General features: G+C 35.7%; 1 protein-coding gene across 3 annotated transcripts in view; it reads left to right on the top strand.

Moving 5' to 3' along the window:
* The window catches only part of SLC41A2 (solute carrier family 41 member 2), a 120,846-nt gene that overhangs the window by 60,498 nt on the left and 42,125 nt on the right, over positions 1-18,223 (top strand). For all 3 annotated transcript variants that reach the window (XM_082665055.1, XM_082665056.1, XM_082665057.1), the window contains exons 7-8: positions 8,763-8,910; positions 13,881-13,960. In XM_082665055.1, coding sequence (XP_082521181.1) covers positions 8,763-8,910; positions 13,881-13,960 — 228 coding nt within the window. The remainder of the gene's footprint in view (positions 1-8,762; positions 8,911-13,880; positions 13,961-18,223) is intronic.

Below are 18,223 nucleotides of genomic sequence, written 5' to 3'. Positions count from 1 at the left end.
AGCCTCTTGAGGACAAAACTGTGTCTTTATTTTATTTATTTGTTTTGTTGACTCCATAGTGCCATATACATAGTGGATGTTAAATAAATAGCACTTCACCAAATGTTTTATTCCTTTTGAAAGCTATCCAATTAATGTGAATAGAAATTATTTAGGAAGTGGTATATGTATGGAAAATGAAGGAGAGTTATCCCTCTAAATGACTTTGCCACAGTACCTGTCCAATAACATAATAAATTGTAATGAAAAAAATGATCCTTTCAATGAGGACATAGTATTAGGAAAACAGAGTATACTGCCTTAGCAGAAAGTATTTAGACATTAGTATCACCATAAAAAAATAAAAATGGCAACATGTGGCTAGAAAAAATCTATTTCAAATGAAAATAGAAGAGGAAGGACTTCCTTGGTAGTCCAGTGGTTAAGACTTCAACTTCCAATGCAGGGGACACAGGTTCAATCTCTGGTTGGGGAGCTAAGATCCCACATGACTCACAGCCAAAAAACCAAAACATAAAGCAGAAGCAATATTCTAACAAATTCAATAAAGACTTTAAAGAAAAAAATGGTCCATATCAAAAAAAAAATCTTAAAAAAAAAAGAAAATAGAAGAGGAAATAGAAAGTCAGTTTAGAGAGTAATCTAAGCTCTAGATTATGATATGCTTAGGTATGACTTGTAGAGAAAGTATAAAGGCATTTATTCATCCATATGGTAATCTTTAAACATGTAGTTATTTTTAAAACTATTATAAGGATCTAACGTTGGGCCAGTAACTGAAATACCTGTACACAATGATTGTTGCCTTTTCTTTTTCTTGTATGCATAATTTTAAGAGGATTTTAAAGACTCTTTTTCAATTTTTTATAACTACATGGCTATGTAATTCTTGTATGTACATGATATATACTGATTTGAAAAATTATCAGCTTTTCTCTCTTTAGGCAAGATCTGAGAAGCAAAATGTTGATTCATTTCTCATTCCTCAAGGTTAACTTTAAAAAGATGGCCTAAGAAGCAATAAGCTCTAAGAGCAATAACAGTCCGCCTCAGATTGTTACTTGGGTCCTGTGGAGACTAACAGGGATATTTACAAAACATTCTAGAGTATCACTGCCTTGATGTGGTGATGTAAGTAGAATGTAAAATTATCGTGCATGTCACTCTTCTACAGAGTTCTGTAGCACCGTATGATCTCAGTTTAGAGTGATTCCTAGAAGGTCAGTCTAGTGAGGAAATTCTGATGGTTATTATAAAGGGCATTTTAAAAAGTGTTTACAACTTTCCATGCCCATTGCTTTCTTGTTTGCACACAAACAGCTAATATATAAAAATGTCACTCATAGCAGCTACATATTTCAGAAGAATTTAGGGTGAAAATAATGAATGCTATTAATGAAATTATGTAACAGCAGTTACAAAATGCCACCAACAATCTAGATAAATGTGAAAGCCATGAATCAAAAAGATGGCAGTTATGTTTCGCAGTTAAGTGGAATCATAGCAGTTTGAACCACTTTAGCCGTGTTAATCCTTACCTTTCTGTAGTTTACCTGTATCATGGAATCAGTACCGAGGTACACAGACATTAATTAGGCTTAAAATTCTACAGTTTTATCTATAGTCTTGTATTCGTTTCCACTGCTGCTGTAACAAATTACCACAGCCTTGTGGCTTAAAACAACAGTAATTAATTTTCGTACAGTTCTGGAGGTCAAAGTCCAAAATGAGTTTGTTATTCAGGGCTAAAATGAAGGTGTCAGCAGGGCTTGTTCCTTCTGGAGGTTTCAGGGGGAATCGTTCCTTAACTTGTTTCATTTTCTGGTAGCCGCTAGCATTCCTTGGCTTGCAGCCACATTACTGATCTCTGCTTCTGTGGTCACATTATTTTGTCTTCTGTAGTCTACTTCCTGCCTATAAGTACACACCTGTGATTACTTTAGGGCTTACTCAAATAATCCAGGATAATCTCCCTATTTCAAAATCTTTGACTTAATCACATCTGCAAAGCCCCTTTTTGCCATATAAGGTAACATTCCCTGGTTCTGGAGATTAGGATGTGGATGTCTTTGAGGACCATTATTCATCCTACCACATTACACAAGATGATATCCCCAGAAATTAATACAAAATATTATTTTGACTAGGGTCATTTAAATGTATTAAAAAGGGTCATTTAATTTAGAAGGCAGACACTTTTAGGTTTTGATATTAATGCAGAAGTTCATGGTTGGCTTTTAATCAACCAGTTTCCCTCACTGATTGTGGCATCAGTGGTTTTCTAAAAGTAATTCTTTAATTATCTATAAAACACCAATATATCCTAAAAAGAGGAATATTTTAGCACCTTTCTCTTTTTGTATATTTGTAATTTCCACCTAACTATTGGATTAGAATTTAGCCAGGGAAAAGGTAAGAGGGTCCTATACAATTAAACATACGATTTAATTTTGTGGGAGTGGGCATGTTAGATTTGCAGGAAATTGAATACATTTGCAGTAAATCATTTTAGATATTTTGATTTTACCATGGTTTTCCCATTCTTTTTTTTTAATGTTAAAAAATTTTATTTGGAGATAATTTTAAACTTATAGAATAGTTGCAAAAATAAAATAGTACAAAAAACCCTGTATACCCTGTACCCATGTTCACCAAATGTTAACATTTTACTCCATTTACTTTATCTTTTATTCTGTCCATCTGTCTGTATGAATATATGTATGTTCTTTATATTTTATAACGTTGACATTTTTAAAGAGTATAGTACCCCCTCCTTTTTTTTCATTGTGGGAATTTTAAAAAATTGAGATATAATTCAATTACATCATACAATTCACCTTTTAAAAGTGCACAATTCCATAGTTTTGGCATAGTTATAAGATTGTGAAACCTATTATCTCATTCCAGAACATTTTCATCACCCCAAAAAGAAACTTTAGCAGTCACTCCCCATTCCACCCTCCCCCCAGCACTGGCAACCACTAATCTAGTTTCTGTCTTTGCCTATTTTAGACATTTCAAAAAATGGAATCATATAATATGTGACCTTTTATATCCAGTTTCCTTCAATTAGTACGTTTTCAAGGTTCATGCTTTAGCATAAATCAGTTCTGGATACCATGCGGTACTGAATAATATTTCATTGTATTGGTTAATAATATGGCTGACTAATATTCCATTGTATGGATATATCACATTTTGTTTATCCATTTACCATTAGTTGGACATTTGGGTTGCACCCACTTTTTGGCTGTTATGAATAATGCTGCTTTGAACATTGTCGTACATGTTTTTGTGTGAACGTATGTTTTCAACTCTATTGGTATATACCTAGGAGTGGAATTTCTAGATCATATGATAACTCTTTAACTTTTTGAGGAACTGCCCACTCATTATTTTTTATTTCTTTCCTGAGAAATTTTTCCCCCTCTTTGACAATCCAGGGCAATGATTCTGGAGTTAGGATGGTGAGCGTTTTCTTCAACTTAAGATGTCCTTCCAGAGATGTGATGTTGAAAATAAATTAGAAGCCTGGCATGGTGCTCCTCTCTTTACCTGAAGATGAAAATACTAAGACAACCTAGCAGAATAGTTCTTTTCAGTTGTGTTTAGTGGGTTTTAATGCTTTTAGTTTGGTGTTTGAGTCTATAAAGAGATTGTTGGTAACCTTAGTTGTTTTAGGAGGTAAGAATGCTTCCTAATTGGAATGTTATTTATCCCTATCTAATGGTTTAGCAAAGAGAACTGGAAATCCATCCAATAAAAGTTTCTTCATGTTTTAAAAAGCTATGGAGAAAATGATTCTATATGTAGCACTAGTTATGTCCCTTTAAATGGAAGGAAATATTTAAATGAATTTTGTTAGCACAATTATTTTGAAGATGTGTTGGCAAATCCAGCTAAAACCATGAGTGTAAAATTTGTTTGGGTATTATTTTAATATTTATAGTAATTGTTCCTACCTGATTTGAAAAAAATTGAGTTTCTATTTAATTTAAACATCTTAATCATAGGTGAGGAGATTTTTAAATATGTTAAAATGATAAAATATAAAATTCAGTCCAAGAGAAGGGTGTGAATAACAGTTGAAGAATTTTGTGAGACATCAGAAAAATTTAGTAACATTTAACTCAAATCTAAGGCTGTAGGCTACAAAGACTGTGAGATCAACTCTGTGTTTAAGTTATGAATTCCCTACCATACAAAATGTGTATTAGAGTCCTTGAGAAAAATGCAGGAATGTCCTGGCTGAGATGTCTGACAATAAGAAAAGCTCGATCAGCTAAAATGATATTACCAAAAATGTCTTGGGATGATGCAACTGTTTCAAGAATGGGTAGGCAACTTTTAACCCTAGGGAGATTTAGAACTAAGTATAAAAATATTTGAGAATCAAATTTATGGTATGAATGATTTTATGGTAAAGAGGCAGTACACATTTTTAAATATACTTGTTACTTAGCCCATTACAGTAACATGCCAGTCTTCTGATTCCATTTTAAAAGTAATGATTATGTAATTAATTTATTCTTGTGATTGTTAAATAGAAATCTTACCAAATTTATATACATTGCATGAATATTTATGAAAACATAAGACTCACCATATTTGTACATATAATTAATTAGATTTAGAAAGGTTACTTTAAGTACTAAGAAACTTTTGTGAGATAAGTGAAATGTCTAAAGTAAATAGAATATTTCCTGGTATTTAACTAGGTTTATAAATGCAACCAAATATAATTTCAAACTCTTAAAAATAATTTTTGATTGGATGTTAGACATTGTGAATGTAATGTTAAGTGCTTGACTGTTTTTTCCTTACAGAGTATTTGTTCTGCTTTTTGCTTTTTTTAAAAGATTGAAGTATAGTTAATTTACAGTGTTGTGTTAGTTTCAAGTGTACAGCAAAGTGATTGTTATACATATACATACATACATACATATATATATATACTCTTTTTCAGATTCTTTTCCATTATAGGTTATTACAAGATATTGAGTATAGTTTCCAGTGCTATACAGTAGGTCTTTGTTGTTTGCCTGTTTTATATATAATAGTGTGTATATGTTAATCCCAAACTCCTAATTTATCTCTCCCCCCATCCCCCCACCCCTCTCCCCTTCCATCCCCCCACCCCTCCCCCCTCCATCCCCTTTGGTAACCATAAGTTTGTTTCCTGTGTCTGTGAGTCTATTTATGTTTTGTAAATAAGTTCATTTGCATCATTTTTTTAGATTCCACATATAAGTGATATAGTATGATATTTGTCTTTCTCTGACTTACTTCACTTAGTATAATAATCTCTAGATCCATCCACGTTGCTGCAAATGACATTATATCATTCTTTTTATGGTTGAATAATATTCCATTGCATATCTTCTTTATCCATTCATCTGTTGATGGACATTTAGGTTGATTCCATGTCTTGGCTATTGTAAATAGTACTGCAATGAACATTGAGGGTGCATGTACCTGTTCGAATTATGGTTTTCTCCGGATATATGCCCAGGAGTGGGATTGCTGGATCATGTGGTAACTCTATTTTTAGTTTTTTAAGGAACCTCCATACTGTTCTCTATAGTGGCTGTACCAATTTACATTCCCACCAACAGTGTAGGAGGGTTCCTGGTTCTCCACACCCTCTCCAGCATTTATTATTTGTAGACTTTTTAATAATGGCCATTCTGACTGGTGTGAGGTGATAACTCATTGTAGTTTTGATTTGCATTTCTCTAATAATTAGCGATGTTGGGCATTTTTTCATGTGCCTGTTGACCATTTGTATGTCTTCTTTGGAGGAATGTTTATTTAGGTCTTCTAACTATATTTTGATTGGGTTGTTTGTTTTTTGGATATTAAGCTATACGAGCTGTTTGTATATTTTGGAAATTAATCCCTTGTCAGTCACATCATTTGCAAATATTTTCTCCCATTCTGTGGGTTGTCTTTTTGTTTTGTTTATGGTTTCCTTTGCTGTGCAAAACCTTTTAAATTTAATAGGTCCCATTTGTTTATTTTTGTTTTTGTTTCCATTACTCTAGGAGACAGATCCAAAAAAATATTGCTGCAATTTATGTCAAAGAGTGTTCTGCCTACATTTTCCTCTAGGAGATTTATAGTATCCAGTCTTACATTTAGGTCTTTAATCCATTTGAGTTTGTTTTTGTATGTGGTGTTAGAGAATGTTCAAATTTCATTCTTTTACATGTAGCTGTCCACTTTTCCCAGCACCACTTATTGAAGAGACTGTCTCTTCTCTATTGTATGTTCTTGCCTCCTTTGTTGTAAATTAATTGACCATAAGTGCATGTTTTTATTTCTGGGCTTTCTATTCTGTTCCATTGATCTATACGTCTGTTTTTGTGCTGGAACCATACTTTTTTGATTACTGTAGCTTTGTAGTATAGTCTGAAGTCAGGGAGTGTGATTTTTCCAGCTTTGTTCTTCTTTCTCAGGATTGCTTTGGCTATTTGGGGTCTTTTCTGTTTCCATACAAATTAAAAAAAATTTTGTTCTAGTTCTGTGGAAAATGCTATTGGTAATTTGATAGGGATTGTGTTGAATCTGTAGATTGCCTTGGGTGGCATGCTCATTTTAACAGTATTGATTCTTCCAATCCAAGAATACAGTATATTTTTCCATCTGTTTGTGTCGTCTTCAGTTTCTTTCATCAGCATCTTACAGTTTTCATGGACCTTTTTCTTGTAGGCAGCTGTTTGTGGATTAGTTGAGCCTTACAGGGCTTGATTTTAAGCTTCACTGGACTAGATCTAGCTGTGATCATATAGTGGCTAGTACCCTGCATTGTGGAATAGATCTAGAGTAGACATTACAATAGGGCTAGCCCTACTACTAAGAAGTATCCCTTCTTTGGTCTCCACTGAATGTTCTCAGTTTTCAAAGAGGCGCTCCTATCTAGGGGGTTAGATCTCAAATGACTTCTAGCCCTTTGTACACTCTGGGAATTTTTTTAGTTTACAAATCCCCAATTGTCTTGGCTTAGCCTTGTGGAATTCACCCTATGCATGCATGGCTTGGTATTCAGTTTGCAAGCTCCCTCTCTAATAGCTTCCTCTTCTCCAGTGTTCTTCCCTGTAAATTCCTGCTGCCTTAGACTCACTCTGCTGAAATTCTCCCTTCCTGAGCTGTGGTCTGGAATGTGCCTTTAGTCAGAAAGCTCAGGCTATTGTAGGGCTTATCTCATTTCTTTCCCCTCTCTCAGGGATCACAGTCCTGCAATACCAGTTGTCAGTGTCTGAAAACAGTTTACTATCTATCTATCTACATATATTTATAAATCTTCTAGTAATTTCCAAAAGCACATTTCAGATTTTGCTCAGAGATGGCATACATCATGTCTACAAATCTAGACAAATAGCCAAGCCCAAAGTCAATAAGCTTTCCTAAACTCTATAGGAAAGCATTAACAAGAATGGGGAGAGAATGAATAATTATGATCAAGTAAGGCAATCTACCACAGAGAGGTATAAAAAAATATCCTGGCGCTCTGTTATCTGAGTATATCACAAGTAGAAAGATGCTAATAACAATGGCAATGATGATTATGTTGCTAGTAAGTGTTCAGTAAATGTTAACTATGTGCCTGGGTGCTATTCTAGTTAAATTACATGTGTTAATTCTCTTAAGACTCACAATAACCCCATGAAATAGTTATAATAATTTTTATCATTTTATAGATAAGGAAATTTAAATTTATAGAAGTTAAATTTCTTCTTTTTAAATTTTATTTATTTTTTTATACAGGAGGTTCTTATTAGTTATCTATTTTATACAATATTAGTGTATATATGTCAATCCCAATCTCCCAATTCATCCCATACCACCAGCCCCCACCACTTTCCCCTCTTGGTGTCCATACGTTTGTTCTCTACATCTGTGTCTCTATTTCTGCCCTGCAAACCAGTTCATCTGTACCATTTTTCTAGGTTCCACATATATGCGTTAATATACGATATTTGTTTTTCTTTTTAGAAGTTAAATTTCTCGTCCAAGGTAAGTTGTAACATCAGATGTGAAACTAAGTAGTCTGGCCAAACTCTGGTTTGCATATTTTTGCATATTAAAGGTTCTGAGTAATTTTGCAGTGAAGAAATCTGTTTATTAAACCTAGTATTTCAATTTCATTTTGGATATTGGAACACTATTCAGAATTAGGAGGATATCTATTATCAATCCATTAGCCAATATTCCATGGAATGCTTGTGCTATAAGATCCTGATGGGTAAAAACAATGTCCTATTAGACTTTATAGTTTGGAGTTAAGAGCACTAACTTCAGTGTCAGACAGATGTCATTTTCTCCCAATTCTTGCTGTTCCTTAGTGGTGTTCTTAAGCTCCTAAGCCTCAGTTTCTTCATAAGGTAGGAATGAGTTTCTACCTCATACTTGTGAGGACAATTAAGTGAGACAATGAACATAAAGCATTTAGCACAATATTTGGAAAATGGTAGGAGCCAAGTAATGTTAGATTTTTTACTGTTGTTACTCTTGTTATTATTACTGTTGTTGTTCACATCTAGGTCACATAACTATTTCAATAAATGTTGAATTAATGTGTTAGCTTTCAGTTACATTATTTAACATTTTTACCTTATCTATAGTTTTCAATTTGTTTGAAATTTATAGAAAGTATATAGCATGAGTGTGTTTGATAACATATCTTCTGGTAAACTTTTAATACTTACATTTGCTATATGGTTATAAGAGAGATTGAAATGTTGTCTCTTTTTGAATTTTAGAGACCTATTACTACATTCCTCCATTAGTTGGTGTCTTTTTCTTGGCTCTAACTCCTATCTGGATTATAATAGCTGCCAAACATCCAGCCACAAGGACGGTTCTGCACTCAGGCTGGGAGCCTGTGATAACAGCTATGGTTATAAGTAGGTTAGTATTAAAGTGTGTGTTTGTGCGTGCGTGTGGGGGGCAGTTATTCTATATGCATGTATCTGTGTATATATTAAAACAAACCAATTGCCTGTTTTTATTTCTTAGGTCAATCATTTTATACAGTCGGTTCTTTATTATCCCAAGTAATAGGGATATAGTGACAAGAGTTATTGAAATCAGTGGATGTATGGAACCTCATTTGCTACCAGTTTCAAACTTTTCCCCAACCAAATCCTTACCAGATTGATGATTAAAATTTAGTGGTGTTTGTCTTTGTCTGTGTGAGTTTTAACCTGACAAGGACATCACTTATTTTGAACAGTAAGTGCTCGGATAAGTATCAGAAAACCTTAGAAATGTACATACCATTTGACTACGCCACTTCTAGGACTCCGACAGGACTTAAAGATATAATTATGGATCTATGCAAGTGATTAAGTTGTAAGGATCTTCATCACAGTGGAATGTTTAATAACAAAAAAGAGAGAGAGAACACCTTAGATGTCTAGCAATCAGATGTTGATTGAATAAATTGTGGCATAGTCACAAAATGAAATATTAGTCAGCCATCAAGAGTAGCATTGCAACATTCCTTTGATGTGGAAAGGTGTTCGTTATACATTTGGTGAAAGGAGAAAGCTAGAAAAGAATATGAATTTCCTATTAAAGATGGTAGATTGACACGTTTATCTTCTTCCTTATTGAAGCTATTAAAATGACAGTAAAAGAATAAAAAAGCTATACAACCACAAAAACAGAAGGGGAGCAGAGAGGACAGTAGGTGAAAGATTTACCAAAATCAGTAAGATAGGAATCGGTTCTATGGTTGTTAACTGAACTATCAGAATGAAAAAAGCTAAAACCTAACTGCCTGCAGGGCAAGGGGACACCGATAAGAAGCAAGCTGAACTGAGCCTCAGAAACCCCAAAAGGTGGAGGATTTAGAGACACTAAGAACTTCTGAAAGCTGAAATGAAGGGGATTGGTTGAAAGTTAAAGTAAGAAGCAATTAGAACCTAAAAGCCCTTTGCTAGCTTGACCACCCAGGTGACTGCCTCCTCCCATTCTATAGAAGACAAGAATTAACCCTGGAGAGGGTAAATCATAGAGCCTCTGGATTTAGAATCACCTGCACCAGTGAGGCTGTGGATTAAACACTGTATAAAAAACAAGAATTAAGGAAAAGTCTACATGCTGAACAATGAAAACCCGATCCCACTTCCTTTTCTTTTCTCATAGAATGCTGGCACTCTGGCTTTTACCCCCAGGCAAAAAATTAGATAATTCCTTTCTGGGGAAGCTCATCAGCTCAAAAGAAAAACCTGCAAAAACTGACCCTGTGGATCCTTTAGTGAAAGAGCTACATGCCCATCTGATCATTCTTCAGTGAGGCCCGCCTGCTGACAAGTTCTGCGCTTGTGCACAGAGAGCTCCAGATATGCTTTGCAGTATCCCTTAAGGAGGAGCAGACAGTAAACGGTCGCCAGACATTTGGTTAAGGCTTTTAACATGACAGAGACAAAAAAAAAAAACAAAAACGTTCCCCCAAAATTGCAGGCATAGTTGAAAAGTCTCCAAAAACGATCACCAGTATCCTCAGAGAAATTAGAGAAGTTATGGCATCTATAATGTAAGAACAGAATTTTCTAATAAGGAGGATTTGAAAAATTGGAAGAGCTCTTGGGAATATAAAAATGTATAAATAGTAGAAACAAAAAGAATCAGAAGAAAAATCTTGAGGGTAGAGTTGAGGAACTATCCTGGAAAGTAGACCAGAAAGCAAAGAGGTGGACAATCGGAGCAAACAATAAGGAGAGGAAATTATCAAAGAAATAATACAAGAAAATTCCCCAGAATTGAAGAACATGGGCTTCCAGATTTAAAAGGCCCTCTGAGTACCTCGCACAATGAGTAGGAGGGACCCCAAGCAAAGCACATTATCATAAATCCCAAAAGCTTCCAGAGAGGAAAGTCCAGTCGCATATAAGGGATTGGGAATTGGAATGATGTCCAGCTGCAACACCAAGTGATTCCCTCACAATTCTGAGGGAAAATTGTTTTGAACATAAAACATGCTCACTGTATCAAGCAAACATAAGCGTAGACTCAAGAAGCTTTCAGACATGCAGGATCTCAAAAAATTTATTTCCCGTATACCCTCTCATATAAAAGCTGAGAGAAGATGTCTATCAAAATGAGGAAATAATCAAGAAATAAGATGACACGGGAATGAGGAAACCTGTGACAACATGTGGTTCATTTTTCTATGATGTAGATTGTGTTTTCCTGGAGGATTTGGTCAACAGGATCCCATGAAATGTTGGGACCTGGTCATAGTACATAAACCAAGACCCATCGTGGGGAGGTGAAGGGAAGGTACAGAATGACAGCTGAGCATCAGACCTACAGAGCAACTGTCCAGGTTGGCAAGACAGTGACCTTAAGAAGGAATGTCTCTAAGGGAAAAAAAAGGGAACTGATTGGTTACCTAATGAGTATGTATTCAGAGGCCATTCATTAACTTTGTTCCAAATTTGATTCTGAATTAGTAATAAGTACCTAAAAAAAATTAAGAAAAATATGAAACAAGGCAAAACAGTACAAATGGGGAGATCTCAACACACTTTGTGGCCCAGTTGTGAATAATGATTTCACTGTTAAAATAAAGTAAAACCTAAATATTTCACCAAAAATTATAATATAACCAGATTGGCAGGATAGAGGAAGGAAGGGAATTGTGAAGGGACTAATGTGGGGAGGGAAGGGTAAGAGAGACTAAATGCTCACCTGCCATAGTGGACGTCATTAGGTAAATGTCTAAAATTAAAAATCAAGAAATAGTATAAACATGCTGTTTAGAAATAGAGGATTAAATGCCAGAAGAAACAGTTAAAGAAGTTAAAAAGAATTGCTAGTGGAGAGCAGGATGTGTTGTTAGGGCTAGGGGCTATTTTATAAGCTTTGTGGTACTTTCGCCTTTTAAATGATGCATGTATGTCTGTTTGATAAAAATCAAATTTAATACAAGTGAAGAAAACTACTTTTACAATTTGAGTTTTTATTTTTAAAAATATACATGTTTTGGACTTCCCTCGTGGCTCAATGGTTAAGAATCCGCCTGCCAATGCAGGGGACACAAGTTCGAGCCCTGGTCTGGGAAGATCCTGCATGCCACGGAGCAACTAAACCCGTGCGCCACAACTACTGAGCCTGCGCTCTAGAGCCCGTGAGCCACGACTACTGAGCCCCCGTGCCACAACTACTGAAGCTCGTGAACCTGGAGCCCGTGCTCCACAGCAAGAGAAGCCACTACAATGAGAAGCCCGCACACCGCAACGAAGAGTAGCCCCCGCTCACCTCAACTAGAGAAAGCCCGCGTGCAGCAACAAAGACCCAACACAGCCAAAAATAAATAAATTTATTTTAAAATATATATATATATATATATGTTTAAAAATGTCTGGGAGGCTATATATCAACATGGTAACAGTATAACCCTGAATGATGTAACTGTGGTTGATTTTTTTTTTTTTTTTTTTTTTGCGGTACGCGGGCCTCTCACTGTTGTGGCCTCTCCCGTCACGGAGCACAGGCTCCGGACGCGCAGGCTCAGCGGCCATGGCTCACGGGACCAGCCGCTCCGCGGCATGTGGAATCTTCCTGGACTGGGGCACGAACCCGTGTCCCTTGCATCGGCAGGAGGACTCTCAACCACTGCGCCACCAGGGAAGCCCTATGGTTGATTTTTCTTCTTTTTGTTTGTATTTTCTAATTTTTCTATGATAAGTTTTTATCACCTGGGTAATAAAAATATTTTAAAATTATTTTAGCAAGTGTTCATGTTATATACACAGCATGATCTGTGTGTTTTGGCATGGAGATTTATTCTTTGACATATAACTAGTTTATTCTATGAAATACATAGTTTTTTAAATTACGTAGTAAAATATTTCTAAGGATGACTGTTTTTAGACTTTATAGTATACTTTTTAATGGGAACTCCTAGCAGTTTAGGCATATTTAGCCATTCATTTATATTATTAAAGAATTAAAATAGTAAAGATTTAATAATTTCCTAATATTAACTATCAGGTAGTGGTAAGAACCTTTGATCTGATAGTTGACCATCAACCCTGTTCTCTGACAGCATATAGTTCATTTTTCTGTAACGTGAATTGCATTTTCCTGGAAGATTTGGCAACAGGATCCCATGAAATACTGGGACTGACACTGTTTTATAGTACGTAGACCAACAGACTGAAGTTAACCAATTGTTAATGGTCTTGGAAACAAACAAACAAAAAATCTCCAAGCTCCATTGAGACACTGAGAGTGTATATCTTGCCACTGTATAGCTGTATGTTATTTTTCCAGACCTCTGTTCTTCAGATCAGCTCTTTCTATGGCTGCAACTCATTGTTTTAATTTACCAATGGTCAGACACTGTAATCTACTGTATCTAGTTTTAACACAATAAAAGTCATCTCTTTAATGGCTTGCTTACTTCAAATATGAAAGGATACTCTTTAAACCTTTTTTTAAATTATAAGGGTAATAAATGCACATGGTTTTTAAAAAAATAAGTACAGAAGGATATAAAATGACCATGAGTCTCCTGTCAGTGTCACCTGTAGGGGTGGACATTGTTAATAATTTCTTACATGTCCTTCCAGACATTTTAATGCACTTAAAGTATATGCTTTTTTCCTTTTTACGTGTAACGTATGTAAACATGTAGACCAGAAGGAGAGCCCTGAAACGTGGGGCTACAGCTTATGCCATGTTTTGTTTTCACCATTTTGCTTTTGACAGTGATTTTTACTTTGAATATTTTTTCTTTTTATTCAATTTTTCAAATGTCTAAATATTTTATGTTTAAAAATAGGGGTGTTTGTATATAAAGAACAACTTCCAATTAGTACATTTCCTTTCCTCTTCCCTAAATTATATGCTTTTGCTTCTTTCAGCATCGGGGGCCTTATTCTGGACACAACTGTATCTGACCCAAACTTGGCTGGGATTGTTGTTTACACACCAGTTATTAATGGTAAGAATTAGATACACTGTTTCATAATGATATCCTGTCTCTCTATATCCTTAGGTACAAACAGGAACCTTTGAGTTCAGATTTTAAGAGGTCTGTCTTCCCATTCTATTCATTTGATTTTCAATCCCAGGTTGTTGCTCATGGTGGAAACTACACTGTATGTTCTCAGTATGCAGAACACATTTTTGAAAAGAACTCTCACTTAATCTTATCTCTAGATATTAGTTTGAGAATCAGACATACCTGATTTTTAAGATTCCTGTGGCAAAATAGGATATTCCAATTCTATATTATCATTAACTTTGGGCTTACCTGCTTTCTTGTGCTGCTGTGTTGCTGTCCCTGTCAATTTTTGTGGATAAATTAGAGTTAGCTAGGTTTAAGCATTGCTGGAGTCAATTCACTCCATTAAAATCTATCACTCCTCTGTTGATCCCTTTCAAATCTGCCTTATATTTTTTCTTATCTATAAAATGGGAATTATAATACTTAAATTCACAGGGGTTTTTATATAAATTCCATTTAAAAAGACAGATTTAATCCAGTCCTACTGGCTTTTGGGCTGGCATTCACTAAATTGGATTTTGGTATAGCCTAAGCCAATATAATTTAAAATAATGCTACCTGAGGAAAACTGTATCACAGGATATATGACACATTTAATATAAATTACTTTTGTATATTTATGAATAAGAAAATATGATATACAAAGGCAACTTCTCTAAAATCTAATTTCATATCTACAATTTTTACTGAACATTTTAATTTTGGGGTATCTGAACAAATTTCCCCTAGAGATGCCCCTCCCAGTTTTCCTGGTAGCACCATTCTCCCCATCACCTGCCCTTAACATCATGGACCCATTTGATTCAACCTGGCTCTTTCATCCTCTTTGAATAGATAATGACCAAATCTTGTCTATTTGTACATTAACATAATTCACTTGTTCATTTATTTATATAACAAGTATGTCTTACTACTGTAGTCTACTAATGTCTCAGTTCAACCATCATTCAAGTAATAAAGTAGACTTCCTGACTCACTCCCTATTCAGTGCAAGTTGAACGTCACTAGTAGATGGGTCTACCGTAAACATTGTTTTTATTACATTAGTTTTAAGCTGATGAACTTGACAGTGGTTTCCTCCTGCCTGTCAAATCAAATTAGAACTCTTCTGCCTAGCTATCAAGACTCTCTCTATATGCTCTTGGACGCACACAACTTTATCCTTTATCATTGTGACTTGCTTCTTGCATTGTGGCCATACAGAGATCTAATTTTCACTGCCTGGAATAACTATCACTTTCTTTCCCCCTGTCCGAATCCTCTCAGTGACTATTACTTGATGAATTCACTAGCATGAATATTACCCAACAATGACTGTTAGAACTGTATTGCCCAGCATCTCAGTGAGAAATTTAACTTAAATTACAACCCCGTTATTAGTAAGATTTTAGTGAGTATCTCTGTTATTTTGCCTTTTACAAGAAACAGTTTGCTAAAGTGCCCTCATTGGAAGTCTGTGCATGGCATGGCATAGTGGTAAAATCTTTTTTCTATCTCAGTAAGTAAACCTCTTAGTTGGGTATCACAGTGAACACATTTTATGTTACATTATGCTCTTTAAAAACATTGATTGAGAAGATTCACTCCATGCTTCTCAAAAAAGTTGTAACTTCTGAGAACGGAATTTCGTTTTAAGTGTGCTGAGACATACTATTTAAAAGACCCCTCCCTGTTGTATCACCATCGTCATCATCTGCTATTTTTTCCATATTTATTTACTTATTTATTAATTTATTTTGGCTGCACTGGGTCTTCGTTGCGGCATGCGGGATCTTTAGTTGCAGCATGTGGACTCTTAGTTGCGGCATGTGGGCTTCTTAGTTGAGGCATGTGGACTTCTTTAGTTGCTGCATGTGAACTCTTAGTTGTGGCATGCATGCGGGATCTAGTTTCCCACCAGGGACCGAACCCAGGCCCCCTGCATTGGGAGCGCAGAGTCTCACCCACTGTACCACCAGGGAAGTCCCCATCATTTGCTATTTAGTGAGTACCTACTCTGTGGCAGATTACTTTTAGTTCTTTTATGCATGTTATGTTATTTAATCCTCAAATAAAGATAAGGTCTCATATCTAGCAAATGGTGGTTTAAACCCAGATCTGCTTGATATCCCAAAGCCTGTGACTTCTTTCCTTCAAAATGAACAGCTACTAATTTATCTGTTATATTAGATACGGGAATACACACTTTGTTTAAAGTAAGGCATATCTGTGTTGATACTGTGATGAGGGTATCTTTTAATGCTTATTAACATCTCTCAGAACCAGTAACGTTTTTAAAAAATATATTTCATGTAACGATAGTTCTCGAGGTGTTGAAAAGTGAGTTCTGTGGTCAGCTAAGTTTTGGAAACATTAGGTTAAAAAGATTTCTTTTCCACAGGATGCTGTGAGTCTCCCCTTCTGGAACTTTTGTTAGAGAGGGGTTGGAATTTCTGGATCTAATCTTCTTTCTAAACCCTAGACCATACTTTGAGAACTACTGATCTAGGTCTTACTATATCTTTATCACAGTCTACTTTCAAATAATAATATATCACTTTACATAAAGGATAAGAACCTTATATTAGTATACTTGGATTTTCACTCTTTCTTATGGGCTCTTTTTGTCATACGTTTTACTTTGCTATAAATCCTATAACATTATTTTTGCTTTAAACAAGTATTTTTTAAAAAGATAAAAAATGAGGGGGTGGTATCTTGTACATTTCCGCAGATTTTTCACATTTTCAGCACTCTTCTTTCCTTTGTGTAGATTCAGATTTCCATCTGGCACTGCCTTCCATCTTCCAGAAGAAGCACCTTTAATGTGTCTTACAGGGCAGCTCTGCAGAGAAAACAGAGGCTTTAGGCAGGTGTCTCCCAGCTTCCTTCTCCTTCCTTTCCCTTCAGCTCTAACAGTGTCTACTCTTAACCTTTTTCACTCCATCTCAGAAGAAGAGTAGACTCTTTTATCTAAGACCATTACACCTCCAATGGGATCCTTACTCTCAGTTATCTTAACTTTTCCTGTATCTTCCATACCTTCCTCTCTTCCATCTTTCCTCTTTTTTTTTTCATCTTTCCTCTTTAGTTTACAATTGTACTCGACTCTTTCGTTCTAAATCACCTTTCCCACAGTGTTCTGCCTTCTCAAGCTTCTGTTTTCTCCCTTCTACTCTTTACAACCAAACTTTTCAAAGTGTAGCCTGTACTTGTAAAATTTCTTACAATGTCTTCCATCCCTCTCACTCTACATAACTTTTTTTACTGAGCTCCACAGTGACCCCCTAATTACTTTATCCAGTAACTTGTTTTCAGTCTTCATTCTGTTCAGCTGTTTGATACTAGTTAATCTGCCCTTTTGCAACTCTCCCAATTCTCCTCCCATTCTCTGAAAATTCTCTCCATTTTCCTTCACTAACTCCTCCTTTCTAACTGCCTCTTTAAGTATGTGTATTCTTCCAGACTCTGTTCTTGATCATATTCTATTCTCACTTTTCACCTTCTTTATGAGGGATATTGTCTAGTTCAGAGGTTTTCAAAGTGTGGTCCCCAGACTAGCAGCATCACCTGGGATCTTGTTAGAAATGCAGATTCTCAGGCCTCAGCCCAGACCTCCGATGTCAGAAAGTCTAGTGTAGAACCCAGCAATTGATTCTGACACATGCAAATGTTTGAGAACCATTTGTCTTAGTTATGTGACTTCAGCTCTCTATCCCCTGTCTCGACCTTCATTCACTTCCAGATCCATACTTTAAACAGATATTTCCACACGGAAGATCCAAAGCTCCAAACTGAACTCGTTATCTTCCCCCCAAACCTGCTCTTCCTTCCGGGTTTCCTGTCAGTTAGTGGTATTATTATCTACACAAACAAAACATCCCAAAGTCACACACTTCCTTTCTCTAAATGCTCTCTCTTTTTATCTGCTCTTGAAATACCTTCTGAGTTAGTCTCAACCCTTTGTCTCCCCGTGCTCCCTGGTTTTTGTTCATTCATCTTCCCTGGGTACATCTGCATAAATTGTCTCCCTGCCTCTACTATAACCCAGTGTAACCTGTCTGTCCTCCATACTGCTGTTAGAGTTAGCTTCCCGATCAACAAAGCTGATCCTGTCCCTTGCTTACGTAAAGATCACAGTTAAGTTTCCTGGAGATAAAGTACAAATTATCTAGCGTAATATACTCAGTAAGCCCAATCTGCCCTAAAATCACCCTC

This window comes from Grampus griseus, assembly GCF_964374135.1.
Source record: "Grampus griseus genome assembly, chromosome: 11".
In the NCBI taxonomy this organism is placed as follows: Eukaryota; Metazoa; Chordata; class Mammalia; order Artiodactyla; family Delphinidae; genus Grampus; species Grampus griseus.
The sequence above is the reverse complement of the archived record's forward strand: the minus strand, read 5'-3'. Positions and strand labels throughout refer to the sequence as shown.